Source organism: Alternaria arborescens, assembly GCF_004154835.1.
Source record: "Alternaria arborescens strain FERA 675 chromosome Unknown contig_13, whole genome shotgun sequence".
NCBI classification, from domain to species: domain Eukaryota; kingdom Fungi; phylum Ascomycota; class Dothideomycetes; order Pleosporales; family Pleosporaceae; genus Alternaria; species Alternaria arborescens.
The window spans coordinates 43925-69136 of record NW_021167868.1 but is presented as its reverse complement, the minus strand read 5'-3'; the positions used below and the strand labels follow the sequence as shown (position 1 = coordinate 69136).

Genomic DNA, 25212 nt, shown 5'->3' with positions numbered 1-25212 from the left:
TCTTTGACCGCCCGACCAACTCTGATACCCCCAAAAATCTGCTTTGGATCTTATACATGGATTCAGGCGTGTTCATTTGGATCAAGTTTCTTCACATATCCCCTCTCATATTCGATTTCTCCTTGCATCTGGACCAACTCTTTGTCACTCTCTTTTGTGGATGGATCGCGATGGTTTAGACTGATACCACTTTAGCTGTTTCTCTCGTTTTGATACCACTGGCGGATCTCGGACGCACCTTGTTTTATCGCGCAATACCCCGGATACCCTCTGCGTACCGCCTTGTTAGAAGGAGTACACAAGCGGCCACTAGGGCACACATCGACGTAATAATCTCTAATAAACTGTCGTTGCTCTTAACCTGATTGTTCATGTGCAGTGTGATGTCCTGAGATTTACGTATCTATACTGTGCAGTGTGAACAAGCCTTATTCAGAATGTCGTTCTATGTCCGTCTTGTATATGATTGGAATGCGCTTTCTGAGAACAATTATAGTGGCAATTGTGTTCACAACTTAGCCAAATGAAGAAGCGGTGGTTGAGTGATGACATGTTTTACATGGTACGCTATACTACCTTACTTCTTCTTGCCATCCAGATCCGAGTAGAAATTCCATCCAAAGTTAGCACTCGGATCATTGAACCTCAACTTTTTGTCAATCTTGGCAATCTCCTCAACATCCTCACTGGGCAATTCAAAATCACCCTCCAAATTTGCCTTGATCCTCGACTCCGTCTTACTCTTTGGGATAACAGAGTGGCCCATGGCAATACCCCAAGCCAGCGCAACCTGCGCGCCTGTCTTACCATGCTTCTTTCCTATCTCAACGAGCACTGGGTCGTCCATGAGTTTGTTCATATTTTTCCCGGAGTCGTAGATTTCATTCTGGTTTCCAAAAGGTGAATACTGTGTTACATGGATGCCTTGCTGCTTGTGGTAGTCCGAGAAGGCGTTTTGCTGAAGGTAGGGATGACATTCTATCTGATGGACAGCAGGAACGACGCTGGTTTCTTTGATCAGCCGCTCGAGTTCACTCTTGCTGAAGTTGGAAACGCCGATTGCGCGGGCTTTCCCGCTCTTGAAGCACTTCTCCATGGCTTTGTATGTGTCGACGTAGTCGCTGTCGCCGGGCTTGGTCTTACCGCTGGCATCTTTCGGGAACATCTCTGAACTGCGAGCGAAGGGAGAGGGCCAATGCATGAGGTAGAGATCGAGGTAGTCGGTTCCCAAGTCTTTGAGCGAAGCGTCGAGAGCAGCTTCTACGTCATCCGGGTGGTGCGAGTTGTTCCATAGCTTAGTCGTGATGAATAGCTCGGAACGAGGGATGCCAGATTTTTTAATGGCGGCGGCTACTGCTGGTTCGGTGCCGTAAATGCGTGCTGTATCAATGTGGCGGTAGCCGGACTTGAGGGCTATGGTGACGGCTCTGATGCACGTGTTAGTGAACGCCAGGCTTCTTGTCAATGGCAGGGAAGCTTACGGCTCCTGAGCCTCCTTATCCTGCCATGTTCCGAATCCAACAGCTGGAATCTTTGCGCCCGTATTGAGCGTAAAGGTTGTGCCATTGTGTGCCATTCTGACTTGTTCTGGGTGAAGTTGTCGCGTTATTTGCGATAGTCTGTTTGTGGATGTTGTGCGTAAGGAACGCGAAGCGGATGATGCGAGCATGTTGACGTTATTCGTATTGTTTAAATGTATAATGCTGTTCTCTTAGTGAGTTTTTATGGTACTCACATTAAGAGTAATTCGTCGTCATGGCGGCCTATGTTACCTCGGGGAAAATGCCGATGATGTCACAGGGTTCACGGCACCCATCACGGTATCAGTAGATGATGTAGTGACTTTTGAGCTAGATGGGACGGCATCCAACACTTGACGAATAGCTCAGAGTAGGATCAGTCCATTCCATTAGATTGGCTCAATCAGCACTCTGTTGAATGGACGTGGTGATGTTGCTGACCCGGGTTTAAGCACAGGCCGGAGATACTGACCTAATGTTCGAGTGCGAGCGAACTCACAATCGTCTAACGTATGCATTATTATATCACTCACTGGTAAAACGAGCCCTCTATAGACGGCGTGAGCGTCTGTTGTGCCACAAGGAAAGGAATCAATGGTACACGGTACCATATGTGCCATGGCCCAGCTATCTGCAGTGTATGCTCCATCATTCTCATCTCAATATTTTTTACAGATAAAATGTGGAACCCAGATGATCAACGGGTAAGATTACGTTTTATTCGAGTGGGATTGGAACCACTTCATACCTGGCCTGGCGACTACAATTACAAGCTCGCAATCACTACATCAAAGAGAGAAACTAGACTCCTCTTTAGGGCAGAGTACTTCTTCCTACTACAATAAAGCGTATTAGATTCATATGGATGTAAATAGAAACCCTAAAAGGCTACAATACTATTAATCTTTATAAGTTTTCTTATTAGGAGACGATGTAGACTTTAAGCTATACCTTGTTGTTGACAGAAGTAAAACGAAAAGGAAGGGTATCAAACGATAAATACAAGCCCGGTGATGACGAAGTTATTAGCAAAGTCCCAGTAAGAATGAGATTCCAACGTCTCGGTGTCTTGGTAGACGCGCCCACCGTAGGCGAGGCGGACTTTGACGGTGGAATCCAGCTGTGTATTGTTAGCAATGTGCTTGCTTTGCGCAGGCTGTGTAGCGGGGAGAGAAAAGGCGTACCTTTGCTTGCTGCTTCAACTTCTCAATGATGATTGCGACAGTGTCTCGCATCCGAATTACGACCGGAACATCCTTCTGGTCATGGCTCGTCCTTATTCGCACACGTATGAGGCCGTTGGAATCGTCGTCGACCGGGTCGTCCAACGTCTCCTGGATAGCACTGGAGCCGGCATCTCTAGCCACGTCCTTGTCGTCCATATCATCTTCTTCTGCCAGTCCCTCTGGTTCAACAACCACCCATTCGGGAATTTTGTATTGGACACCAGTCGGATCGTATACGCCTCGCCAAAGTAGTCCCGTTGGACAGGTGCAATCATTGGCATCCAGCATCGTCTGAGCCTCTTGCAGCTCCCCAGCCTGTAGATAGTGCGCCACGAGGCGTACAGCGCGCCATATCTGCTCCGAACCAGTGACTTGTGTGTCCCACCAGTCCCCACGCTCCTTCTCCAGTCGCGATCGCGTCCATGTCAGGTTTGTGGAGTCCGTTAGAGGTTTGACACGGCTGCTGGTCTTGGTGGTGATGGAAGCGAGCGTATTAGGCAGGCGCGAGCGCTGAGCAGAAGGGATGGGCTTCAGCGGGGTGTTTGGGCGATTATCCGCGCGTGGTGGGTGGACATTTCCCTGCGAGGCATGGGAGGCGCGTGGTGAAGGAATTGAGCTTGGTCGCGTCGAAGGCGCCGTGATGTTGCGCGACGAAGAATGCGCGTGGACAGCAGGCGGACTATCGTCGCTCGTGCGTGAGGCGCAACAACCCTAATGACGTGTGTTAGAGCGTGCGAAACAAAGGAATATGCGCTGAGGCATGCGATCTGCATCCAACCTACCATTGTGGAATCCTACCCCTCAACCGTGGGCTGAGCCGACCATGTGTGAGCTAATAATGCGCAGAGCGAGCGTGGGACTACAACAACAATACTAGAGGGGGATGAATGTAAGTGAATGATGATCGCATGAGCATAGTGTTTCCCGGGTAGGAGTGTATGAGGCGAGTTGAGGCGAGGCTGTAGGATTCAGGGAAGTATCAATCGATAGCAGGAAGGCGCAGTCTACAACCTCTGGATGGTTGCATGGTTGCCGCGGTACACCTTCCGCTCTTCCCATGACCAGAATATCAGACTATTACGAATGCCTTGCCACGCATCTCCATGTGTACAAGGAAGGCTGGGCCGGTCCATTTGGGAGTTGTGTCTAGTCACTTGGCCAGCACACAGTCGTTGTGAAGTGAGCGTCATGCAACCGCGTCGATCCACGCGGCATGCCGCTCCGCACAAACCAACCTTCCGAGCTGCGCCGCCTACTGCGTGCCCCTTTGCCAATCATAATCATGTGTTTTTTTTTTAGGCAAGTGCAACAATAACATTAATCTGAATATATCCATAAAATCGAGGAGATGTACTAAGTACGATGGAATTACGCATAGCTCCCTGCCGCCCAACTCTTCCTACTCTCTCGACGGTCCTCACCCTCAAAGAAGATAGCGACGCGATTCGGCTCCCCTTTCCCTCCCTCATGATAGTCGTACTTGATCTTCTTGAACTGAAGTACCCTGGTCTCTTTTATCTCATCCCCACTCATGGTCATAGCCGACTCACTCTTGATGCGACTTACAACCGGGTTCAACAACATAGCCATACTGAAGTAACTCTCATCCCGCACAATCGTACGATTGGCAAAGATGCCCATCAAACACAATGCCAGGAATTGAATGAAGCATATTCCGCCCAAAATACTGAAGATATAGGACCAGTCCACGTTGAGTTGTTGACCCTGTGAGGGAACGACAGTTTGCTCGGTGACGTTGTAGCGGATGCCGTGGTCGTCGAACGCGGCTACAGCACCGATCGTGAAGCGCATTAGCAAGTCTTCAAGCTCTTCTTTCTTGAGCTCGTGCGCCGGAGACCACTTGGAGCCCTGGCTGTAGGATCGCGTCTGTTTGTCATCCCAGCTATTCCAGGGAAAGCCCGTCCAGCTTATTGACCCGGCGGCTATACGAGCGAAGTCGTCGCTACCGTACACTGCATCCGAAGCGTTGTGACCGTTTATTGTGATATCGTTTTTCTTGAGCTTGCCATCTATCACTTCTCCGACGGTATTGTTGCAGAGGAATAGGGACGTATCATTTACGCGTATATTGTCTGGCAGTCGGACGATAGTGAAGTTCGTACACCTCGGACCACAGCTCTCATACACGGATGCCATCCAAGTGACAGATCCCCAAGCTGTTTCGGTGACATCGTGCTGGGTATATTCTTCCGTGCCCGGCTTCCTTCCCATGAGATATGTACCACGTTCATCATCCTGCAGAGTGCTGTTTTGTAGCTCAAGCTTCTCGCACGTTGCCTGGACACTCATAGTGCGGGAGCTAGCTACATAGTTGATCCACGGATGCTTTGGATCGCGGTTGAAGAAGCGATAATGCCAGGCGTCGTCACCTTTGTAGATGGGTGCGCCTTGTAAGCCGGATGGATCAGTGTCCATCTTCTCGATAGTCGTGAAAGGAAATTCGGGGTAGTCCATGGCCTGCGTACCGAACATCCAAGCCGTCTCAAGCGAGTTCTCAGTGAATCGGGGCTTGTCATAAATAAGCATGGGTGAGGTGTCGTTCACAGACCACCCGTTCATATCGGCAACGATTACAGTTCCATAGGAAAAGAGGGGAATTTCTGAATTCTCCATTGGCCAGAACAGACTCAGTAATGCAACCAAGATCTGAGAGCCAATGTTAAGAGACAGCCAAGCTAGGCACGCAAGCCACATCCACTTGGTCCCATCATCTCTGACATCCTTGAACCAGCCAAACTTCCGTAGCCAAGTCTTGCCACGAAATCCAGGTGAGCTGAGGATCATCAACTTTGTGACTTTGGCAAGCGAGCTTAGGTGTAGTATGAGATCGAATACCTCCAGACTGACATATCGTCTAGTGAGGAAGGACCATCGAAAGACGGAGGCGTAGTGCTTCAACGAGGCCAGGATGTTCAAACCCAGACACAGCGAGAGCCCAATGGTGAGCGAGTTGAAGATTCGAACATCGAGATTGGAAAGGACGATACTGCCGCGCCATCCTTCCCATGATTTGAGTGTGACACACATCGCTGCACTGAAGAACAGTGTCACGAGGAGCTTCATCGCTCCAGTTTTCAGGAGCGTCTTGCGGGCTTCGCGGTGATCGAAACGCTTAACTCGATTGTGATGTTTGTGGTGGTAGGCTCCGTTTTCTACACTGAACGTAGAGCTGGGGGTACGGGGTGTATTCAGGGTGGTGTAGGCACCGCCTTTGGAGTCTATGACTTCGGGCGACAAGACCATCGGTGGTGAGTACGACGTATCGTCGGGTGCGTACGATTCATCGTGTCGCATCGCAAGATCTCCACCGTCGTAACCTGGCGGTTCGGCTGAGCTCATCAATGGCGCATTATCGGAATGCCCACCACTGACTGTGCGGTTACGGTCCATCGCTTCTTGCCTCGCTTTCGAGAGAATGGGGTATCAGAGCTTTACCCCACAGCTGTGAAGGTGGGTTTGCGCAGCTCCAGATCTCGTACCCAATCCGACGGGACGGTACAAGCGTTTTGGATGGATCTAGCCTAACTAAGCAGCGAGTAGGGCTGTATGCGTATTCGGCAGCGAAATCGGAATCACTGATATGGTAGTGGCCGTGGTTCCTGAGTATTTGAGGATGAACCAGAGCTATCGTGGGGTAGGTTTGCAAGGCTTCGCCTAGGGAAGTCGCAGGAGGTATGGTTGAAGGCAGAGGAGATGAGACAATTCCCATGGAGTGCACATGGCGTTCTTATCGCTCCCTCCCGACAAGTTCCCGCACGGCGATCCAGGAAGCATTGGTGGCTCTGGGGGCTGAAAGTTTGGGGGCCACAACAAGCGCAGCTGCAGGCCTCTTGAGCGGCACAAGACAGGCGAAGCAACTGGATAGTCCCGCGGAGAGGCAGAAGAAAGGAAGAAAAGAGGTATCAGGATGTAATAATAGAAGTCGGAACAGTCGTTCTGCTACTTACCATGCGCCTATCGTGAAGCAGCCCTCGATACAGAAGCGTGATCCAGCTCATGACCTCTTCGTCTTGCATTCTGCCGAGCAAAAGGCTAAGCCTTACATTAGAGCCAGTGATTGAAGGGACCAGTAGTACTATTGTTAGCTATAACTGCCTGTTGAGTGCACATCGTTTTATCGAGGCGCACCTAGCCTTGTGAGTGTGCAGGTGGCCTGAAGCCACGAGGGGGGCTGAACTCCCCATTCGCCTAGGATGCAACAGCGGGAAGATACTTGAGTAGCGCGGAAAGCGCAAGGCAGGAAGCTTTTAGTATGTCGCAGAATACGCCTGAACTCGGGTATGCACTTATGGAAATTACGCGAGGGTGAATGAAGCTGGAATCAGTATTGTTGTGAATGTTGTTGTATTCGACGCGACTGCCCGGGTGGGAAGGAGTTCCTGAGATTCGGCCGCGGCTCGCTCGCTTGACGTCTCTGTCAGCTTGCACCCATGCGAGTACTCACCAATCTCCGAACTGCTCACAGACATTACAATCGTTCTGTACTGCTTTGTACAACGACTCCGTCATCACGAGGCTACAGCGAGGTTGGATTAGTGATGATCCGCGCGCGAGAGAGCTTCAAGCCAACTAGCTTCAGATATTCCCCACATGGAACTACCGGCCGATTACAAATGACTGTGGAGAAGATAGCTCGAAGGGCGCAATGTAAATCGACCTCAAACATCTACTTTTTATCGTGCCTATCCTTGTCTTGCTCGCAGTTATCGATCCTCCCAGTTAAGCAAAAATGTCGTCGTCAAAGGTAATCCTGTTTGACCTCCCTAGCAGAGACGGCGCCGCGTGGTCGTTGAACCCATGGAAGAGTACGTCTTTTTTCCACGTTAACTATGGTACGTCGGAAACAATAACAAGCTTGCAGCTCGTATGGTCTTGAATTACAAGAAGATTGACTACACGACCGAATGGGTGGAATATCCCGATCTCGCACCCAAGTTCAAATCCCTCGGCATTCCCCCGAATCCCAAGGACGCACATGGCTATTTCACCGACTACAGCAGTCCTGCTATCAAGCATGCAGACGGAACTTACCAAATGGACTCATGGCCCATTGCTCTCGAGCTCGAGAAGCAGCACCCGAGCCCTTCTTTACATTTCGACGATCCGATTGTTGTGAAGATCAGGGACCTCCAACCCAATTTAATGGGTCCGCTCAGATCCTTGATTATCCCTCGGGTGCCAGTAGCATTCTTGAATAAGCCAAGTGCTGATTACTTCTACAAGACGAGGCAGGAGTTGTTCGGGAAGCCGCTGGAACAAGTAGAAAAGGATGCTAATGCTGAGGAGTGCTGGGAGAAGGCTAAAGCGCCAGCGAAAGAGATGGGTGATCTGCTGAGAAAGAGCGGTGGCCCGTATTTTCTTGGTCAGACTGGTAAGTGAACACCACTTCAGTGGAAGATCTGAATTATGCAATGCTAATCAGAAAGCAGTCTCTTATGCAGACTTCATTCTTGTGTCAATGATGCATTTCATCAAGCGCGTAAGCGAGGATCATTTCAAGAAGCTTATGTCTCTTGATGATGCCTTCCCAAAGCTCTTCGAGGCGAGCAAGCAATGGTTGGAGAAAGAAGATTAGTTCGTCCTTTGCACTTGGCTTGGAGGACTAGTCAACTCAGTCTAGATTCCCAACAAGTACCTTGGCCTTGCGCAACACTTCTCGATCTGTCTCATAGAACAGCAACTCTTCAGCATCAGGATACGAGAACAAGCCTGTCTCAACCCCCTCTTCACCAGGCCCCTTTGTTTCACCAGCACTTTCATACATTATCGCAATATACCACCAAATAATCTTGACACCCTGACCCTCTCTCACAGTTCTGACAGTAACCATGAAAGGCTCCACTGAATTGTGTAGTGTGCGCGGCACATCAGGAGCATCCGCTGCATCACCTACAACAGGCGTTCTGGCAACCATGTCCACAGGCAGGATATGGCATATATACCCAGTTTCCTCGTACACCTCGCGCAGTGCGGCCTCTCGATGCGGTTCTCCGACGTTTCGCCGTCCTTTCGGTAGTACCCACATATTTGATTGAGCGAGGTGGATGAGACAAATCTTCTGGCGAGTGGGATCGTGGGCAATGGCGCCGCAGCTCTCGATGAAGTTTTCCGAGGTATATTGGCGTGTCGGACAGGGCGATTGCGCCATGCTGTGTGTGTTTGAAGATACGCCCGGTATGGATGGTGAGAAAGTGAATCGTGGAGGTGCATGATCGACGCCTAAACTGTAGCCTGTTGGTAGTCGCGTTGGACCAATGAAATCATGGCCAGCGTAAGGATGCAAAGAACCTCGTATTCGGTGACTCCAATACTCTAGTACAAATTCTACTAGCAAATTGCCGCAAGTAGAAGGTCCGATAAGGCTAGCCTATGACTCCCAGCCTCGAGTAATCTACCTGTCGTGAGTAGGGCGTGGTGCTCTAAAACATGGAAATATCTCTAGACTTGGCTCGACATCGCTTCTTTGTACCACTTTCAACATGCCATCTATCCAAGATATCGTCATACGTCCAGTTCCCTTCGACCATCCAGATAGCGTTCAACTCCGTACCACCCAACAAGCCGAGTTAACTGCTCAATGGGGTCCAGATTACTGTGATCTACCATCAGCTGCTGACGTTGCAGTCTTTCTTATTGCATATCACGACGACAAACCAGTAGGATGCGGTGGCCTACGTCCTCTTTCTTCAGCTTCGGAAAATGCACGCAAGAGTTCCGCTGAGATAAAACGGATGTTTGTTGCCCCAGCATACCGGGGCCGATTGGGCGGGGATGACGGGGCGCGCACTTCGGTTGCGCAGCTGATACTTGAACAGCTGGAAGGCGAATCACGTAAAAGAGGATTGCCGTGGTTGTTACTGGAGACAGGCGTCGATATGACAACGGCGAGGCGTTTTTATGAGAGATGCGGATTCGCCCAGCGGGGGATGTTTGGGAAATATTCGGAGGCTGAGGCGAGTGTTTGCTACGAAAAGTGGCTTGGTGGTTTTGTGTCGTGATTCTGGCCTGGCGGAGATGCTAATTTGGAGAGAAGAAAAATTGCTTCTTGCTTAAATATGTTCTCCGCGAACAACTAGTGGTAAATGGGTCCTCTCCAGGATATATACAAAATTGCCCACCTTTGGTCTGTGTGTTACCGCATCGTTGGTCCTCTCGTTCCGTACTTGCCAGTCATTATCCTCAATCTCGCGCTTCTCCACTAGATGCCACAGATCAGCTGGATGTGGGAAAGCTACACCTTGGGGTATCACGTCCTTTGCGGATGCATCCAGGAAATAGAAACGATCGCTTGAATAAGACAGAGCGATCCAGCGCGCCCCGGGTTTTGTCATGAGCGCTAAATTCACAGCCATGACGACCAAAGGATGAATAAGTTCCGGAGACTTGGCGGGATCCAAATTGAGGGGTTCATAGGATCGAACTGCTAGCGGATACGGTGAAGGAACAAGGACGTCGTCTGCACAGGCAATGGAGTCGGATGTTGACTTGTCAACTATAACCGAATAGGCAGCGCGCTTGCATACGCGCATCACAGACTTGTAGTCGAGCAGATCTACAGCGTCCCAGCGCATGCACGCGACATTGGCCCTCGGATCCTGGTATATCTCCTGTTCGCGGATCTTGCCAACCTCAATGGCAACTTCCGAGTAGTCCAAGTTGTGTATCTGTCGCGGGCTGTCTACATGAGCGCGCAAATGGTAGGATAGCAGCGAGGTGCCGCAACCTATGTGGACAAGTTGGGGCTTGGGCGTGGGCGAAGCGTCTAAAGAATCGACAATGTAGGGATCCAGGACATTGGGAGCCTCGAGCCATTCAAAAGGATCCGTGTTGGAAGCGAAGCGATTGTTCCAGTAGGCTTGCGATCCGAACGAGGGCGGTTGCTTAGAAGGCATTGCGACCTGGGACACACTGGCGTCAATACTACTCTGCGATTAGTCGTCGTCTCTCCACTAACAGATCGAAGGTGAGTTGCAGCCGAAGCGCGTGTACACGCGCGATATGGGTGAAAAGGGGCTTGTTGCCGTGAGGAAAGAAGTGAGGAGAGGCGATGATGCCCAAACGATTAATTGTAGGTATGCGCCGGCCCGAGCTTTCTCCGGCACCTGAAGATCTTCATCCCACGGTTCTGCGGACTCCCGAGACGACGAGCATCACCACCCACAGCCATGGCCACCCTCCAATCGATACCGCGCTTCCTCCTTCCCCGGGGCCCGCTGCTCCTGCGACCTCAAGCCCGCGCCTTCCTCCCACTGCCCTCACCCACCAGTGTCCGCCATGCCTCCATTACCCCCAAGGGCCTGTCAGAAGAGTTCCGGAGACGGCGAGAAGCACAGCAGCAGAGGGGAGCGCCCGTAATACCGCAGCCCGACAAGTACCGACCGCCATCACACAGCAAGCGAGCCCCGAACCGGAATCTGGAGAACAAGATCTATGGCGCGCCCGTATCGGAAGAAGACAAGAAGCGCATGGCATCCAAGAAATACCCCAATATGATGAGTCCAGAGGGCACCTTCTCACATTGGTTCCTCCACAACCGGGCAATTCATCTGTGGATCACAATGGTAGCGCTCCCTCTAATACCCCGCCTGATTGTCCAAACGTCCCCCCCAGGCTAACCCCACTTTGTTCAATAGGGCATACTCGTCTCCCTCGCCATAGCCGCATGGTACATGGACTTCATCTCCAAGACCGTCTTCGGCCACTTGCTTCCTACACGCAAAGACTTTGTCCGCCACCCCTTCGAATCCACCTCGCGCTTCATTGAAGTCTACAAGATGCACATGGCGCAGACGTCGCAGCAGTACCAGCAGCAGAGGCTGCAGAAGGCCGAAGAGGTTGAGAAGAGGAAGCAGTTCCGATTGGAGAGAAAGAGGGAGGCTGAGGAGAGGGGCGAGGAATATGTCGAGGACCCGAGGTATTACGTTGGTGAGGATGGTATCAGGAGAAGGAGGGTGAAGAAGTGGTTTGGCATCTGGGAGTGAGGTTGTCTTTGAGTGAATCATTCTGATCACTGAAAAGTACACCAGCGACAGGTCTAGTGGCCAAGATTGGACCGCATCGTATTCGAGGACAGTGTAGGATATGAGTCATGAGCGACAACAAGTCGTAGGACCGTGATGACAGGAGAAGTCAACAACCCAATGTTCGAAACCCCAACTTCGTTGTTGAAATTTGGGCTATCATTGTAACGAGACGTGTACATGGAAATATGTATATTAGAGATTTCGATCTCATCTATCAACAGGAATGAGAAATCAGGCACATCTCCTAGCAGTTCAGCAACAATAATGCTGCGCATTCCAAAGAGATGCCTAGACTGCTACGATAATCTATCAATCTCACCTCTCCTTTCTTCTTCCCTCCTGCCAAACCAGACATCATCATCTGGCGCCATACCCCTATCTACTCCTTCCAGCCCACACAACCCATCAACTTCCTCAGGTACCTTCCAGCCCCTCATATCTTGCGTCCTAGTGGCAAACACCATCATCAAGCCAGCCTCGGTATGCCAGCCTATATGGCAATGAAACGCCCACATGCCTGGATTATCCGCCACAAATGATATCAACAGCCACCCGTATGCTTCTACACTTGCCGTATCCCTCCGCAGCGGATTGGTCAGATTGAGATGACTTCCAACATAGTCGGGTTCGAGAAGGGAAGAAGGTGGATACCCGTGTCCCTGAGCGAGGACGAAGAACTTGTAGCCATGGAGATGGAAGGGGTGGTTTCCGTCGTCTAGATTCTGTATTAGGATCGTTATGGTCCGCGTCGATTGCGTCTGATAAATGAGTTGGTGCAAAGGGTCAAACGTGTCCGTGTCTAGAATTCTTTCGTGAACACTCGACTCGACGGTCCGTGTCGAAAGCATGGTGTTTAGGATCGGTGAGGTAGCATTTGTGCGAAAAGAACTATCGTTCAAATAGCCTCGCGAGAGTCTCCAATCCCCGATCTGGAACGAGGAGCGGAGGTAGAGGGCGTATTGAGTATCGATCTCCGGTGGTGCTATTGCGATGACAGGCTCCAGAGTCGAAGTGTTCAGGTCCCGACATTCGACATCGATAATTTCAGGCCAATCCTTGCTCTTTGGTACAAGATCCTTCGTTTCACTATCCGTTGTAGGATAGTATAGTATACCCCTAACTTCTTCTTGCAATTCCGGCTCTTCATACGCAAAACAGTGCGTCACCATCCTCGCACGCATCCAATACGCCTCTTTGTTCCCATCCTCACTGGGTGGAGTGAGGACTATACTGTACCGCTGCGCAGAGTTGATGTTCAGCCGATGAACTGATTGAGGGTACACATCCGTGCCATCTACTTCTGTGACCTGGAACTCATGTTCGTCAATTTGCAAGGCAAATTCTGCAAAAGCCCCAACGTTGATAATGCGAAGTCGTGTATTGCTCGTGCGCGACAAGCTAAACAAAGCATTGCTAATGCCAGATGATGAACAGTTTCGATTCGGTATATCGGCGCAGTCTCGCACGTTTCGTCCGTTAATCAGGGCAGATGCGGGAACAGGCTCATCGTTCTCACTGCCAGGGGAGAGGTACTGCATAAGTAGGTCGGAGGAAAGATCGTAGTAGAAGTCCGACAGTAGAACTACGCGGTCCTGTTCATACGGTACCTTTTGCAATTCCATCTTCTCTTCTCCGTCCCGGGCGTGTATGATGAGCGGTCCCACGAGTCCATCTGACGCTTGCATGCTAACGTGCGAGTGATACCAGTACGTTCCCGTTTGCCCCGTTACATTGAACCGGTATGTGAATGAATGGCCTGGGGCAATCGGACACTGCGTGACTCCCACTGTTCCGTCCATCCAGTTTGTGCCGTTTTGGTAGAGACCGTGCCAGTGGATAGATGTGGCATTGGTGGCTTGGTTGCGGACATGGACAACAAGCTCATCGCCTTCGTTGCACTCGATCAGAGGCCCAGGAAAGGTGCCATTGATGAGTATCATAGGGCGATACACTCCGTCAGGATTGAGAATGTGGTCCTTTACTTCCCAAGTATACTCCCGGGTCGTAGGTGGAGCGTTAAAATCCCATCCTGAAGAGAGTATGTAGTCTTCTTCCGGTCGAAGTCTTGCAAGACTAGAGGTAGTGGATGGCGAAGCAGTGTGCTCGCTGCCGGTTAGTCCTCGGTGCACCAAGACGATAATTGTGGAAATGAGGAGAAAAGCAACGGTGGTGACTCTGATCCATGGCCGCCGAGGTTTGTGGTGCTGTGCGGTTTCGTGCTTATCGGTCCAGCGCGGTCCCCGATCATCTTCTGTGTGTTCGCTATCATCGTCGGTAGATGCATGTAGCAAGCCAACTTGCTCCTCGGGCTCACATGCGTTCGAATTAGACATGTCTCTCATGCCAAAGCTTTGGTCTCGGCCCATCGCGGCTAGCTTCCACAGTCCTTCATCAATTCCCGGCCAGTCTCATAAGAGCGTTACACAGTGTTCATGTAGCTGTAATCTCTTCGATGTTTGATGTCACTCCCCTCAAATCCCTGATCGTTCTTGTAAGTTGGTGGCAGCCGTCACTACCTGTCATCTCATCCAGGGAGCCCGTGAATGCCGTCGCCACCATCAGAACAGCCGCTGTACGAGTGCAGGAGATCATCCCGCCACGCCGCTTTATCTGCAGCGTGGTCATGTCCTGCGTCCGCGGGTCGTGCCATCAATCAACGCAGATTTGCCGAGTTCGACCTTGCCCAGGGTGTGTGTCCAATCAACTTCGCACGTTGATCTCGCGAACCCATCCAAAGCTTGTCCACCTTCCCGAAAAGCTTAACCTCCCGCATTCAGTGCATCGATGTGCGAAGTACCTGTTCCAATAGTGTGCACATGTGCGATACACATACCGCAATTGGTGGGAATGTGGCAGCTTTGCTGCAGTTAGTTTTCGCGAGGTGTCCAGACCCTTTGGATACTAGCAAAAGCGGCATCCCATGACCCTGACAGATGGTATGAAAAGCCCGCTGGCAGATGGCATGCGTGTCTGCCTGCTGTCGTTTCATTTGGGTGTCTCTTTGTTGTTGCTGTGACGTTCTTTGGTAAGAAGCCATCGAAAAAGTGTATCACCACCAACACTAACTGGATTGTCAGCGTGGTTAAACCATCATGATTACTCCCTTCGTTTTATCACTAGCATTGCTAGCGAACCTCAGCCCAGTTCATGCTATAGTCAAAGGCAAGGCATTCGACCGTATTGCCATAATATGGCTTGAAAACACCGACTACGACCTCGCAGCAGGGGATCCGAACCTAGCATGGCTCGCAAAGAAAGGCATCAGCCTTACGAACTACTTTGCTGTAACCCACCCTTCTATGCCCAACTACGCCGCATCGATATCGGGCGACTACTATGGCATCAACCACGACGACATGGTTGCGATTCCCTCCAACGTATCCACATTGGTAGACCTCCTCGAAGACAAAGGTATTAGCTGGGGCGAGTACCAAGAAGACATGCCGTCGGTTGGCTTCCAAGGAAAGTCCTACACGAACCCTAAGACTGGAGCCAACATGTACGTCCGCAAGCATAACCCAGCCGTGCTGTACGATTCGGTAGCGCAGAAAACGGACAGATTGGCCAAGACGAAGCCTTTGACCATGTTCAAGCAAGACATGGACAAGGACCAATTGCCGCAGTGGATGTTCATTACACCCAACATGACAAGTGATGGTGAGTATCCCCAAAGCACGGTATGTTCATTCGGAAACATACTCACGGTGTACAGGACACGACACTACCGTGACTGTAGCAGGAACTTGGACGCGGAAATTCCTCGAACCCCTCCTCACCAACAAGAACTTCATGAACAACACACTTGTCATGGTAACTTTCGACGAGAACCACACCTACGGCAAACAGAACCGCGTCGTAAGCATCCTTCTCGGAGATGCCGTTCCTGCTAATCTGGTCGGTACCACGGATAATGCCTATTACAACCATTACAGCGAGATCTCTACTGTACAAGCGAATTGGGGCTTGCACACACTAGGCCGTTGGGACGTAGGTGCTAACGTGTTCAAATTCGTAGCTGCAAAGACTGGCGATACTGTGCGAGCATGGTCTGGGAAGGTTCCCTTCAGCAATATGTACTTCAATGCGTCCTACGCTGGAAAGTTGAGCAACAAGAATACGTCGGTTCCTTGGCCTGTACCGAACACCAATGCAGTATTTGCGGGAAGGAGTGTATTGCCAGCTATTACGGATACGTGGGGGAAGCAGGTCGGACAATCTGCGTATACGACTGCGTTGGAGATTCCAGACGGCATGCATCCAGAGGCCGAATTCAAGTAAGGATCTGACAAACAATGACCATTGGACTGTAAATGTTCCCTTCAATCTTGTAATCAATATTATACTGCCCATCGTCTGCGCGTCTCTAATTTTACCTCATCCATACTCTGAGCATTCCGACGCAACACAGCTCCAACGACTTGTATCCTGCACACATCCGCGTAGGCACCCTTTCCAATCTCTTCTGGCCACATGTCTGGATGCAGGATTGTGTACTCAGCAAGCTCCACACCTTCTACTTGTTGGAGCTTCCCTAAGAAAGCATCGCGGCCAGGGTCGGCCATGGGCATGGCGACGCCCGTATATACCACAATGACACCAGTCGAGGATAGGATTTTCACCCCTTCCTCCACGATACGCAAGGATATATCTAGGCCAAATCCAGCACCACCATCTGCGTATATGGGCAGGTCCTTACCGTCGGTGCTGGATGCGATGTAGGGCGGATTACTCACGATGAGATCGACGCCGTAGTGCTTCATTTCCTCAGGTACGGTTGCATAGAGGTTTGACTCGGAAAAGCCAACCTTCACACCAGCCAGCTGTGCATTGACATCGCCCAGGCTCAGCGCACGTGGATTCAGGTCCAATCCCAATGTCTTTGCCTGAGGATATGTCCTTGCCATATGTATCGCCCCTGCGCCCGACCCGCAACAGACATCTATAATGCTACTAGGTGCTTGTGGAAGATGTCGTGTTATATTTTGCAGGAATGAAACGAAGAGGTATGTGTCAGGTCCGAAGAAGACGGAATCTGAGGATGCAGGGAAGGACGAGTGGATGTAATAGGGTGACGCGGCACCAATTTCGTAATTCGGGAGGTTGGGAAGGTAGAAGTTGGATACGCGGATAGTGGAGCGGTAGCTCCCATCATCACTTTGAGTGATTATGGAGGCTTTGTGGAGGTTTTCGAATACATCGTCAGGTATTATTGATCGTAGAGCTTCCCTGTCAGGTTGTTAGCATGGCAAGGTGAAAGAAAGACAACATGCATATCGTACCTGGTACACGGTAGATTCCATCCAAAGAAATCATACGCGTTCTGGGCATCTTCTGTCGAAACATTGGAACGTCTCTTATTTACCACCCTGGCCTGTGTCTCTGGAGAAGGACATACAAAGACATACTTCTCCTTGGCCAGGTGCTCAGTGAGAGCCTGGTAGGCAGTCGTGATTTCAGTCATGGTTAAAGAAGTGGTACAAGTCTAGCTCCGCGGGTGGCTTCATTGCGCAACGCTTTCTGAGACACAGCCAGCAGATGCAGCTGTCAAGGCACATGATACCAAGAGTTGCTTGAGCCGCGGAACAAACGTAGGGGTCAGTGTGACGTTGTTGTTAGTAATGACAGGTCGGTTAGAGGCACCGCGTATGTCGTGCTCGAGCCTTGGTGTCCACAATTGGAAGCTGGCCAGATGTGCAATACCGGTCAATGCAAAGAGCCGTCTCTTTTGCCTATAGTGTGCTGCGCCGCTTGCGTTGCAACAAACAAAATGATGTCGCGAAAGTGTTAGGTCCCACTTGTACGGATCCTGCGAACTGTGGGGTACGCTTGGCCTAGCTGCAAGCGGTTTAGTCTCAGATCTCGTCATGGATCGCCTTCAGGGCGATGACATGGACAGTCCAAGTACTGACCATGTACGTATTCATCGTCAGCATGATTCACTGCGTGTACTCACATGGGTGTGGCTACTTTGCCACAACTGCGCTAACAACAGTCAAAACAGCTGGGCTCCCCAATGGCTGAGCGACGGAATGTAGTTCGGTGTGCGCTAAACGAACATTACGATTCCTCTCAGCATGTTCATTCTACAAACAACCACAGCGATACTAATCGCGTTCCTTGCACTTGTCGCATATAACGAAGTTCGAAATCGTCTCGCCAAAGGCCGGTCAAGAAGGAAAGATCTCGAAACTCCAGGCAGTCCAACGATACCCACTACCAACGATGTCAAACCACCGCCGCAAGATGCGAACTTGGAAAAGGACCATGTTCTCGAAACAACCCGGCTGAGCAATGAAGAGCTAGAGAGATACAAGCAAATCTTCTACAAACTACACCATCTCGAGAATCACTCTGAGATTTTGCCAGAGTGCAACGAGCTCCTTCTCAGTCTACTCTCTTCAACAATCGCGGATGCAGTCAAGGAACCAGGAAATGGCATTCTGTCCGTTAAGAGATTCTCACGTGAATCATTAGATGAATTTCTCAAAGCCAAAGATGTCGACGTCACCAACCGGTGGGAGGAGTATCTTTCGCGCCGAAGAGCTGGTGGATCCCGAGAGATGTTTGCCGACAAGGAGGAGGCAAAGTGGTGGCTCAAGCAAGCAGCGCCAGTCAAATATGTTGATGGTGCGTGGCTCGGACACATCAACAAGATCACTACACCATTCCAGTACCGTCAGATTACCAAGAACGCATGGCAGGTCATGTCCGAAGAGCTTGGCGACGGCGACCTTGCAAAGAACCATGTACATGTGTATCGACAATTGATGAACGACATCGACGCTGGTCTTCCTGCTGCTGACTCAGAGGACTTTATCAATCCTCGCCATGGATTAACAGAAACGCGATGCTGGAAAGCTGCCATGGCGCAGCTTACCATCTCCCTGTTCTCTCATGATTTTCTTCCCGAGACTTTGGGCTTCAACATGGCTTATGAAAGCCTGCCACTCCACTTGTTGAAGACTGTCAAGGAGCTTCGCGAACTTCGGCTGAATCCGTACTATTTCGAACTCCACATATCTATCGACAATGCCGATTCTGGTCATGCTGCTATGGCAATGGCTGCAGTTACCAACTATATTGAGATGGTAGCTGAGAAGGAAGGAGAGGAAGCTGCGCATGTCGCGTGGAGACGCGTGCAGGCTGGCTACATCCTCGCTGAGGGCTTACCCACTACCCCAGAAAGTCCGTCACTGAAGGTCCAGGCTGAAGAGCCTTTTCCTCGTAACAATACTGAGGCGGCGCTAATCGAAATCTTTGCTGCAAAAAGCTTTGTCGCCCACAAGATCCATTGCAACAGTCGCCTGAAGATTGGTCGCCGTTCTTTAGTGGATTGGCTAGAGCCGAATGCTTTCAAAGATGCACAGTGGCAAAGAGAGTTCCTACAAGACCTTGGCAATTGCAGACCTTGGGTAATCAAGGGTAGCAGTGGAAAGAGTAGATTAGTGACAGAGTTGTCCTGGGAAGGCAAGATGTTTGGAAGTTTCACCGAGAAGGAGGTGGAAATCGTAAAAGCGTGGATAGACGAACTTGGCTTGCCTATTCAGAGCCCAGAGTCAGATCCAAACGCATATTTTGAGTTCACAGGACGGTCTTTTAGTCCTCTAGTGGAACCGATGACACGGCATCTGGACATCCTTGTCGACTACCCAGTCCTTGCGACGCCTGAGCCGGACACTCCTTTCAAGAACATCAACGCCAACGATCTGAACATCGATGATGCACCGACTCTTGATCTCAGTAGGCTCAACATCTTCAATTTCCTCCCTTTGTGGTTCACATCACCTACTCTACTCGAAACGCTCCCTGCTGTACCTGTACGAGCTGCCGACGAATTCGGCTCTGCCATCGTACGCGTACTTCGCGCTCAAACTGGTTTCAGTGCTGAAGGCCCCGGTGTAGCCGGTATGGACGAAGTTCACCGTACTGACGACGGTCAAGCTATTGGCCTGGTTGAGGTTGGCCTGAATATGTGCTGTAGTGCAGGCATGAGGATACCCTCGAGCTTAGACGAAGCAGTCGCTAGGGGTGATGATGAATCAGTTTCGTTCTCGCAGTGGATGGTTTGGATGGGTATGCGATGGCTGACCCACCAGGATCTACTCGTGGGTATGACCTGGGCATTCATGGAGGTGCATGAAGCAATTGCCAGAGGTCAGGGAGACATGACGTTGTTGTGTGAGGAGAGTCGGTGCGTGCTGCAGGAAATCGTCATCAGGGAGAGAACAGGCTTGGATATCTGCAAAGAAGAGATATTCCAGGACCAGAAACGTAAGCAGGAGTTTTGCACGGGACTTTGCATAGCGAGAAGAGCGATTCAAGCATGTTTCACGAAGTAGCAATCATAGATAGAAATAGGGATCTAAAGATGCCCTGTAAATTCATTTGTTGCTAAAAGAGACCCTCTGGGTCAGAGGAAAAGAAGAGAAATCAAACTGGCCATCTATATACATCGTCCAGCTCAAATGTATGTACAACGAAAGACTTTTAGCAAGTCAAGTAGTCCCACTCTACTTCTTGAGGGTGAGGAGACCGGGCCTGTAGGGGAGACGGTCGTAGTCACCACCGGAGTTGGGGTTGCGGCCCTGGTACAACAACTGCAGGTTGCAAGGGTCGACAGTCATGGTCTGGTCGTTGGTAACCTTGACCAAGTCACCGTGAGAGATGTCGTTGGTCCAGGTAGCACCGCTGTTGGCCTTGCCGGCGAAGGGGTTGCTCTCGGTAGCAGCGTTGGGGGTCCAGTTGCCGCCGAGGCTGGAGGCAGTGAAAGAGCGGAAGTAACGTCCCTGAGAACCAACAGCCTCAACAATCATGAGGTACTTGGCGGTGGTTCCTCCCTTGACGGTGTAGACCTGGACAGCCTCGAAGAGGTTGTTGGTGCTGTCGCTCATGACGACGGTGGAGGCGGTGCCGAAGTCGCCTGGGAAGTTGCCAATGGGCATGCTAGCACGGTAGATCTTGCCGTTGTCACCCGCGAAGAACAGGTACATGTTCTTGTCGTCACCGATAACGGTCTGGTCAATTGGGCCAGTGCTTGAGCCAGTAATCTTGCCGGAGAAGAGAGGCTTAGCCGCGCTCCAACCGTTGGCGTTGGTAGGGTCGGAGGAAGTCTTGTAGGAGAAAGCGGTAGCTCCCCACTGGTAGGCGATAACCCAGGTGTTCTTGGGCTTGAAGAAGAAGAGGGTAGGGGCGACGAGACCCTGGCTCATGGCGTTCTGGGGAGCAGATGCCAGCTCGTTGAAGTTGGAGACGAGACCGAAGTTCATGGAGCCGTAGTTGCTGCCAGTGTCGTGGTTGGTGGCGTAGACGAGGTGCTTGCCGTTAACCATCTGGGTGGTGAAGTCCTTGAGGTTGGCCCATCCTGCCTTGGGCTGAGCAAGCGCGTTGGAAGAAGTCCACTTGTAGCTGGTGGGAAGCTGGCAGCTCTGGGCTGAAGCAGTCGATGCCAAGAAGGCGATCGCAGCAGCGGGAAGGCTGAGGTCGGTAGGAGTGAAACGCATGGTTGCTGATGTGAGGGATAGGAAGCTTGTGTTGTTTGGAAGAGAAGCTTGGCTGTGTGGAGTGAGGCCTTAAAGAGGGCTATCGACAGGATACTTATATGTTCATACCAGCATCGGAAGTACCAACCATACTTGCAAGGCACTATCACACCGTCTCCACTCCATGAACCACCTCATTGTCTCGACCGTTCACATTGGCCTCGGTACCATAGCTCATCCTAGCACTGGAAATTGATCGTCCATGCTATGCGGCCGTTTGGGGCCTGGTATATTGTTCCGTTGTTGTGGGTATATTAATGACATGATGTTTCAAGGGATTTTGCGTACCTGCACGGACAGCAATTCTCCGTAATGCGGGGAGTGCCCGGCAAAGGGGTACTTTGCCGCACATGAAGCCCGGTTGGGGAAGACGCGCCAAGTCGTGGTGGGTATATGCTTAAATCCTATGCAGGCTTGTGCGGCAACTAATGGTTTGATCGCTGAGGCTTGGTAGCTTTATTTCAACGTCAATTCATCCTTTGCTGTAGGCAGAGCGATTGCATCTGGTAGACTTTTTGTTTCAACAATTCGTTGTGACGGCAGGGTGGACTGACGCGTTGATTGCTGGAAACAAAATCTCGGCGGTATTCCCTGAAATGCGAGTGGTAGTGAGCTTTGTGATACAGAAACTCCCACCGGGTGTTTACCAGAACCCACCATTTCGGCCCTTTAAGGTTTAGTGCCCGCCATGTTCGTATGTCAAAACGCTTTGAAACACCCGGTGGCCGGATTCTAGAAGCAGAGTCGACAGGAGCGACAGTGGCGCAAATGTGTTAGCGGTGGGAATGCCAGTGTTTGGAACGATCGCGGGTAGCCAGACGGGATCTTAGCGAGGTTGAAGTTGGCATTGCTTATGCTGCGTCGCATTGATACTCATCGTCGCGAGATTGCTACTACGTCAACGGTAGTGGATCTCTGTTTCGTTTCTCGTCTGCGTCGCACAGTGGAAGACATCAACCGGTTCTGCACCGCCTTCGAGTCGGTGAGCGATCGGAAGCAGTTGGTCTTGATCGCGCATAGACCATGAAGCCCAATGTCCGACTGTATGTTCTAGATGGACAGGACATGGTCGCCGAGTAGACCTACCACGAATTCCTACCGCAATTCATCCAAGATTCGTATGGAGACAAGGCGGTAGGGTCGGTTGCTCAGTCGACTCGTGGAAATTCTCTGCCCGTTGATATGAAGAGTGGCGGTAGGGGCGCCACCGAGCACTGTTCGCAGCCAAGTCAACTAAGACCGTTGCCGAGCAGCCAAAGTTGACCAGCTGCTCCAGGTGACCTACTCGAAATGGTCTAGTAGTGAAGGTTGCAAGCGTGGCGCAATATCCAAGTGAGGAATCGAATCTGGTATAGATTGGACAGATTGAATCTCCAACTCAGTACAGGCACACAGAGTAAGCCTTCCGATGGTTTAGAGGAATTGCTTACATGTGAAGATATCTCCACGTAAACAGGTAGCGCTCGCTTGTACGAAAAAGGAACAGAGTCGATCATATGAGCCAGGATTCCTTCCGAACCCACTGTACCCCATACCAAGCCTCGTAAAGCTCGATAGCATACTGGGCGCCCAAGACACTAAACATCCCCCAAGACTGCCGAAAACGTTCCCAAGACGGATAGTGGCACGGATCAGGCACGTACGAGCCCCATGGGGTAGTAAAAAACGTTGTTTGCGGTGTATGTGTCGTCCATCTAATCAGAGACGAGTCTTACATCCGTTTAAGCTTTCTCGTGCGCCGTGTAACTTCTTCTGATAATCAACTTGTGCAAGCGTCGGCTATTGAGTTCTTCCTAAGGTCAGCGATAAATCCTACATGCGGGGTTCAGAGAGAGTGGCGTGTCGGATAATGTTCAAAAGCGCCAGCATGTTAGTCAGGGTACCAATGTCTGAGGGGGATCTGGCTGCTGTAAGGCTGAGCTGACCTGCCAATGACCGAAACCTCCACTATGCAGATCGTAGAGTGCAAACCTCAAGGTTCAAGTGTTGCTGCACCGCTAAACAAGAATATTGTGGTTTAGGTGAAAAGCACATGTGTTGGAGATGATGACGTTGTGTTGTTGGCGAGCCGAGAGCTTACTCAGCCACTGCCCATTTGGTATTACATATTCTTCACACAATTAGTAGTATAGCTTATCTTGATCTCGCACTCTTGCGCTACGAGTTGTGGCTCTGCTAGATTCTTGGACGAACGACACAGATCACAAACCTTGATCGACATGGCTGTAGCATTCTACGCATGTATAACGGATGACTGTATTGCAGGCATCACAAGATAATCAATTTAGCCATATGGCACCCCTCTCTCTTCGCCAGCTTCTCTTGTCTATAGTGACTCTACCATGTCTTTAGAACGTAACACTCGAAATGTACCATTATGGCCTAAACTATGCATCTCCACTGAGAACGACAGAATGCACCTGTCCAGTACTCAAAGCTTCTCCAGGACGCTTTGAAATTTCTACGTACTTCAAAGCCTGGTGTTTTCGATCCGCAGGTGCTTTAGGGGATACTGCACTGCCATAGACGTCGTCCGTGTGGAGCTATATCTTAATCGAAGTGCCAACCAAGCGCTATGCTTCCACGGGATCCCGAAATCGTTGAAGTTGATCGTGTTTATACTACAGATTTGTGAGTGGGGAAAAACAGGTAAGCATGGAAATACGTACTTTGGTTGATCATTTGATTTATGTCCCATTGAGATTTCGGCGGCTACCGAAGCACTTGCTTGTGCATCACCTTGACACTCTCCGGTAGCCATCCCGCATCTTGTACATCGCATTGAATTTCTGACCTGATCAAAGATATACGCCATCGTCTGCCTCTGGCGCCGACGCATCACCATTCCTTTGCTCTTCCGCTGCCGTACCATTTGTCGCCGTAGTCGCATGACCGTTCACCGCAGCACCATCAACCTTCTCCTCTTCCCTCGGTCTCCACGGTAGACCCCTCACGTCCTTGACCTCGTTCTTGATTGCCTCCCTCCTCTCCTCGAACCTCTTTATAACCTGCTTGTTCTCCATAAGTGCCTCGTAGCAGTCGCGGTCATCATTCTCGCGCGCAAACTCCTCGAGCTGCTTGTTGCTGGACTCAAGATGGGTGAGTTGGTTGGTAAGCTCGGAGTATTTGGCGTAGAGCGATTCGACAGAGAGGTCTTCAAGCGCCTTGGAAAAGCGCGTGAAGGTGATCGGAGCGGCGTCGGCGGACATGCTTGTACCGTGTTCTACGTGTGTCGCGTCGAGTGAGAATACTTTTGTGTTCGGCAATAGAGCCAGAGATGCGCAGTGAGTCGTGAAGTTGAGAGTACGCGAGGCTCGATGTTGGGTGGAGTTGTGGCGGAAATCAGTAAGCAAGACGCGTCGGAGAGCTTGAGGTTGGTGGGGTAGCTTGACAGCTTACCCCGCCATCATCACGCATATAACGACAGACTGGTGCCTAGAGTGCCTCCACTGACACGATCGCGCACGGGGAGTCGAAGGATCTCATCTTGATCGCTGCTGCTTGGTCGTGCTCCAGAAATCCTATTGCGGATATGTTGCAACAATTTAGAGGATTGTTAAAACAGTAACCTCTGGCACTTTGGCGGAGTGGTTAACGCGCTGGCCTGCTAGTCCTTCACCGGAAAGTTAGCCAGTTCCTTCGGGAGCGTGTGTTCGAATCACACAGGTGTCGCACGAACCAATCTTTTTGCCAACGTGGACAACTTGAGGTCATACATTCCAGAACCCATGACAACCTTTTTGCCGTCCTCGGCTACCCGAGTCATGTATGCGGAACTATTCAGAGTCTCTTGTTTTTGCGATATCTCCTATGCATTTGCTCCTTTTTGGTATGATATGACATGTGGGGCGGGATCCACAAGCGGCTTGCCTGCATGGTAGAG

At 50.9% G+C, this 25212-nt stretch overlaps 13 protein-coding genes across 13 annotated transcripts; 4 read left to right on the top strand and 9 right to left on the bottom strand.

Annotated features, from left to right (window-relative positions):
* Positions 1 to 577: 577 nt before the first annotated feature.
* AA0111_g6146 (hypothetical protein) lies at positions 578 to 1576 on the bottom strand (the record flags this gene model as incomplete). Its single annotated transcript, XM_028652337.1, has 2 exons — positions 578 to 1427; positions 1482 to 1576. 2 exons carry the CDS (start codon positions 1574 to 1576, stop codon positions 578 to 580), a joined length of 945 nt encoding a protein of 314 aa, XP_028506026.1.
* Positions 1577 to 2508: 932 nt separating this feature from the next.
* Positions 2509 to 3531, bottom strand: AA0111_g6145 (hypothetical protein; the record flags this gene model as incomplete). The annotated part of the gene is made up of 3 exons (XM_028652336.1): positions 2509 to 2640; positions 2705 to 3457; positions 3529 to 3531. The coding sequence occupies 3 exons, from the start codon at positions 3529 to 3531 to the stop codon at positions 2509 to 2511; spliced, it is 888 nt and encodes a 295-aa protein (XP_028506023.1).
* A 583-nt stretch (positions 3532 to 4114) lies between these two features.
* Positions 4115 to 6157, bottom strand: AA0111_g6144 (hypothetical protein; the record flags this gene model as incomplete). Its single annotated transcript, XM_028652335.1, has 1 exon — positions 4115 to 6157. The coding sequence occupies one exon, from the start codon at positions 6155 to 6157 to the stop codon at positions 4115 to 4117; it is 2043 nt and encodes a 680-aa protein (XP_028506024.1).
* Positions 6158 to 7496: 1339 nt separating this feature from the next.
* AA0111_g6143 (hypothetical protein) lies at positions 7497 to 8342 on the top strand (the record flags this gene model as incomplete). Its single annotated transcript, XM_028652334.1, has 3 exons — positions 7497 to 7572; positions 7629 to 8138; positions 8197 to 8342. 3 exons carry the CDS (start codon positions 7497 to 7499, stop codon positions 8340 to 8342), a joined length of 732 nt encoding a protein of 243 aa, XP_028506021.1.
* A 36-nt stretch (positions 8343 to 8378) lies between these two features.
* AA0111_g6142 (hypothetical protein) lies at positions 8379 to 8915 on the bottom strand (the record flags this gene model as incomplete). The annotated part of the gene is made up of 1 exon (XM_028652333.1): positions 8379 to 8915. The coding sequence occupies one exon, from the start codon at positions 8913 to 8915 to the stop codon at positions 8379 to 8381; it is 537 nt and encodes a 178-aa protein (XP_028506022.1).
* Positions 8916 to 9816: 901 nt separating this feature from the next.
* Positions 9817 to 10659, bottom strand: AA0111_g6141 (hypothetical protein; the record flags this gene model as incomplete). Its single annotated transcript, XM_028652332.1, has 1 exon — positions 9817 to 10659. One exon carries the CDS (start codon positions 10657 to 10659, stop codon positions 9817 to 9819), a length of 843 nt encoding a protein of 280 aa, XP_028506019.1.
* A 273-nt stretch (positions 10660 to 10932) lies between these two features.
* AA0111_g6140 (hypothetical protein) lies at positions 10933 to 11748 on the top strand (the record flags this gene model as incomplete). Its single annotated transcript, XM_028652331.1, has 2 exons — positions 10933 to 11328; positions 11401 to 11748. The coding sequence occupies 2 exons, from the start codon at positions 10933 to 10935 to the stop codon at positions 11746 to 11748; spliced, it is 744 nt and encodes a 247-aa protein (XP_028506020.1).
* A 338-nt stretch (positions 11749 to 12086) lies between these two features.
* On the bottom strand, positions 12087 to 14156 carry AA0111_g6139 (hypothetical protein; the record flags this gene model as incomplete). The annotated part of the gene is made up of 1 exon (XM_028652329.1): positions 12087 to 14156. One exon carries the CDS (start codon positions 14154 to 14156, stop codon positions 12087 to 12089), a length of 2070 nt encoding a protein of 689 aa, XP_028506162.1.
* A 726-nt stretch (positions 14157 to 14882) lies between these two features.
* AA0111_g6138 (Phosphate-repressible acid phosphatase) lies at positions 14883 to 16068 on the top strand (the record flags this gene model as incomplete). Its single annotated transcript, XM_028652328.1, has 2 exons — positions 14883 to 15447; positions 15503 to 16068. The coding sequence occupies 2 exons, from the start codon at positions 14883 to 14885 to the stop codon at positions 16066 to 16068; spliced, it is 1131 nt and encodes a 376-aa protein (XP_028506161.1).
* A 59-nt stretch (positions 16069 to 16127) lies between these two features.
* Positions 16128 to 17251, bottom strand: AA0111_g6137 (hypothetical protein; the record flags this gene model as incomplete). Its single annotated transcript, XM_028652327.1, has 2 exons — positions 16128 to 17016; positions 17070 to 17251. The coding sequence occupies 2 exons, from the start codon at positions 17249 to 17251 to the stop codon at positions 16128 to 16130; spliced, it is 1071 nt and encodes a 356-aa protein (XP_028506156.1).
* A 613-nt stretch (positions 17252 to 17864) lies between these two features.
* Positions 17865 to 20129, top strand: AA0111_g6136 (hypothetical protein; the record flags this gene model as incomplete). Its single annotated transcript, XM_028652326.1, has 1 exon — positions 17865 to 20129. The coding sequence occupies one exon, from the start codon at positions 17865 to 17867 to the stop codon at positions 20127 to 20129; it is 2265 nt and encodes a 754-aa protein (XP_028506155.1).
* Positions 20130 to 20300: 171 nt separating this feature from the next.
* AA0111_g6135 (putative alpha-L-arabinofuranosidase) lies at positions 20301 to 21290 on the bottom strand (the record flags this gene model as incomplete). The annotated part of the gene is made up of 1 exon (XM_028652325.1): positions 20301 to 21290. The coding sequence occupies one exon, from the start codon at positions 21288 to 21290 to the stop codon at positions 20301 to 20303; it is 990 nt and encodes a 329-aa protein (XP_028506154.1).
* A 2837-nt stretch (positions 21291 to 24127) lies between these two features.
* Positions 24128 to 24538, bottom strand: AA0111_g6134 (hypothetical protein; the record flags this gene model as incomplete). The annotated part of the gene is made up of 1 exon (XM_028652324.1): positions 24128 to 24538. One exon carries the CDS (start codon positions 24536 to 24538, stop codon positions 24128 to 24130), a length of 411 nt encoding a protein of 136 aa, XP_028506153.1.
* Between the last annotated feature and the right edge of the window lie 674 nt (positions 24539 to 25212).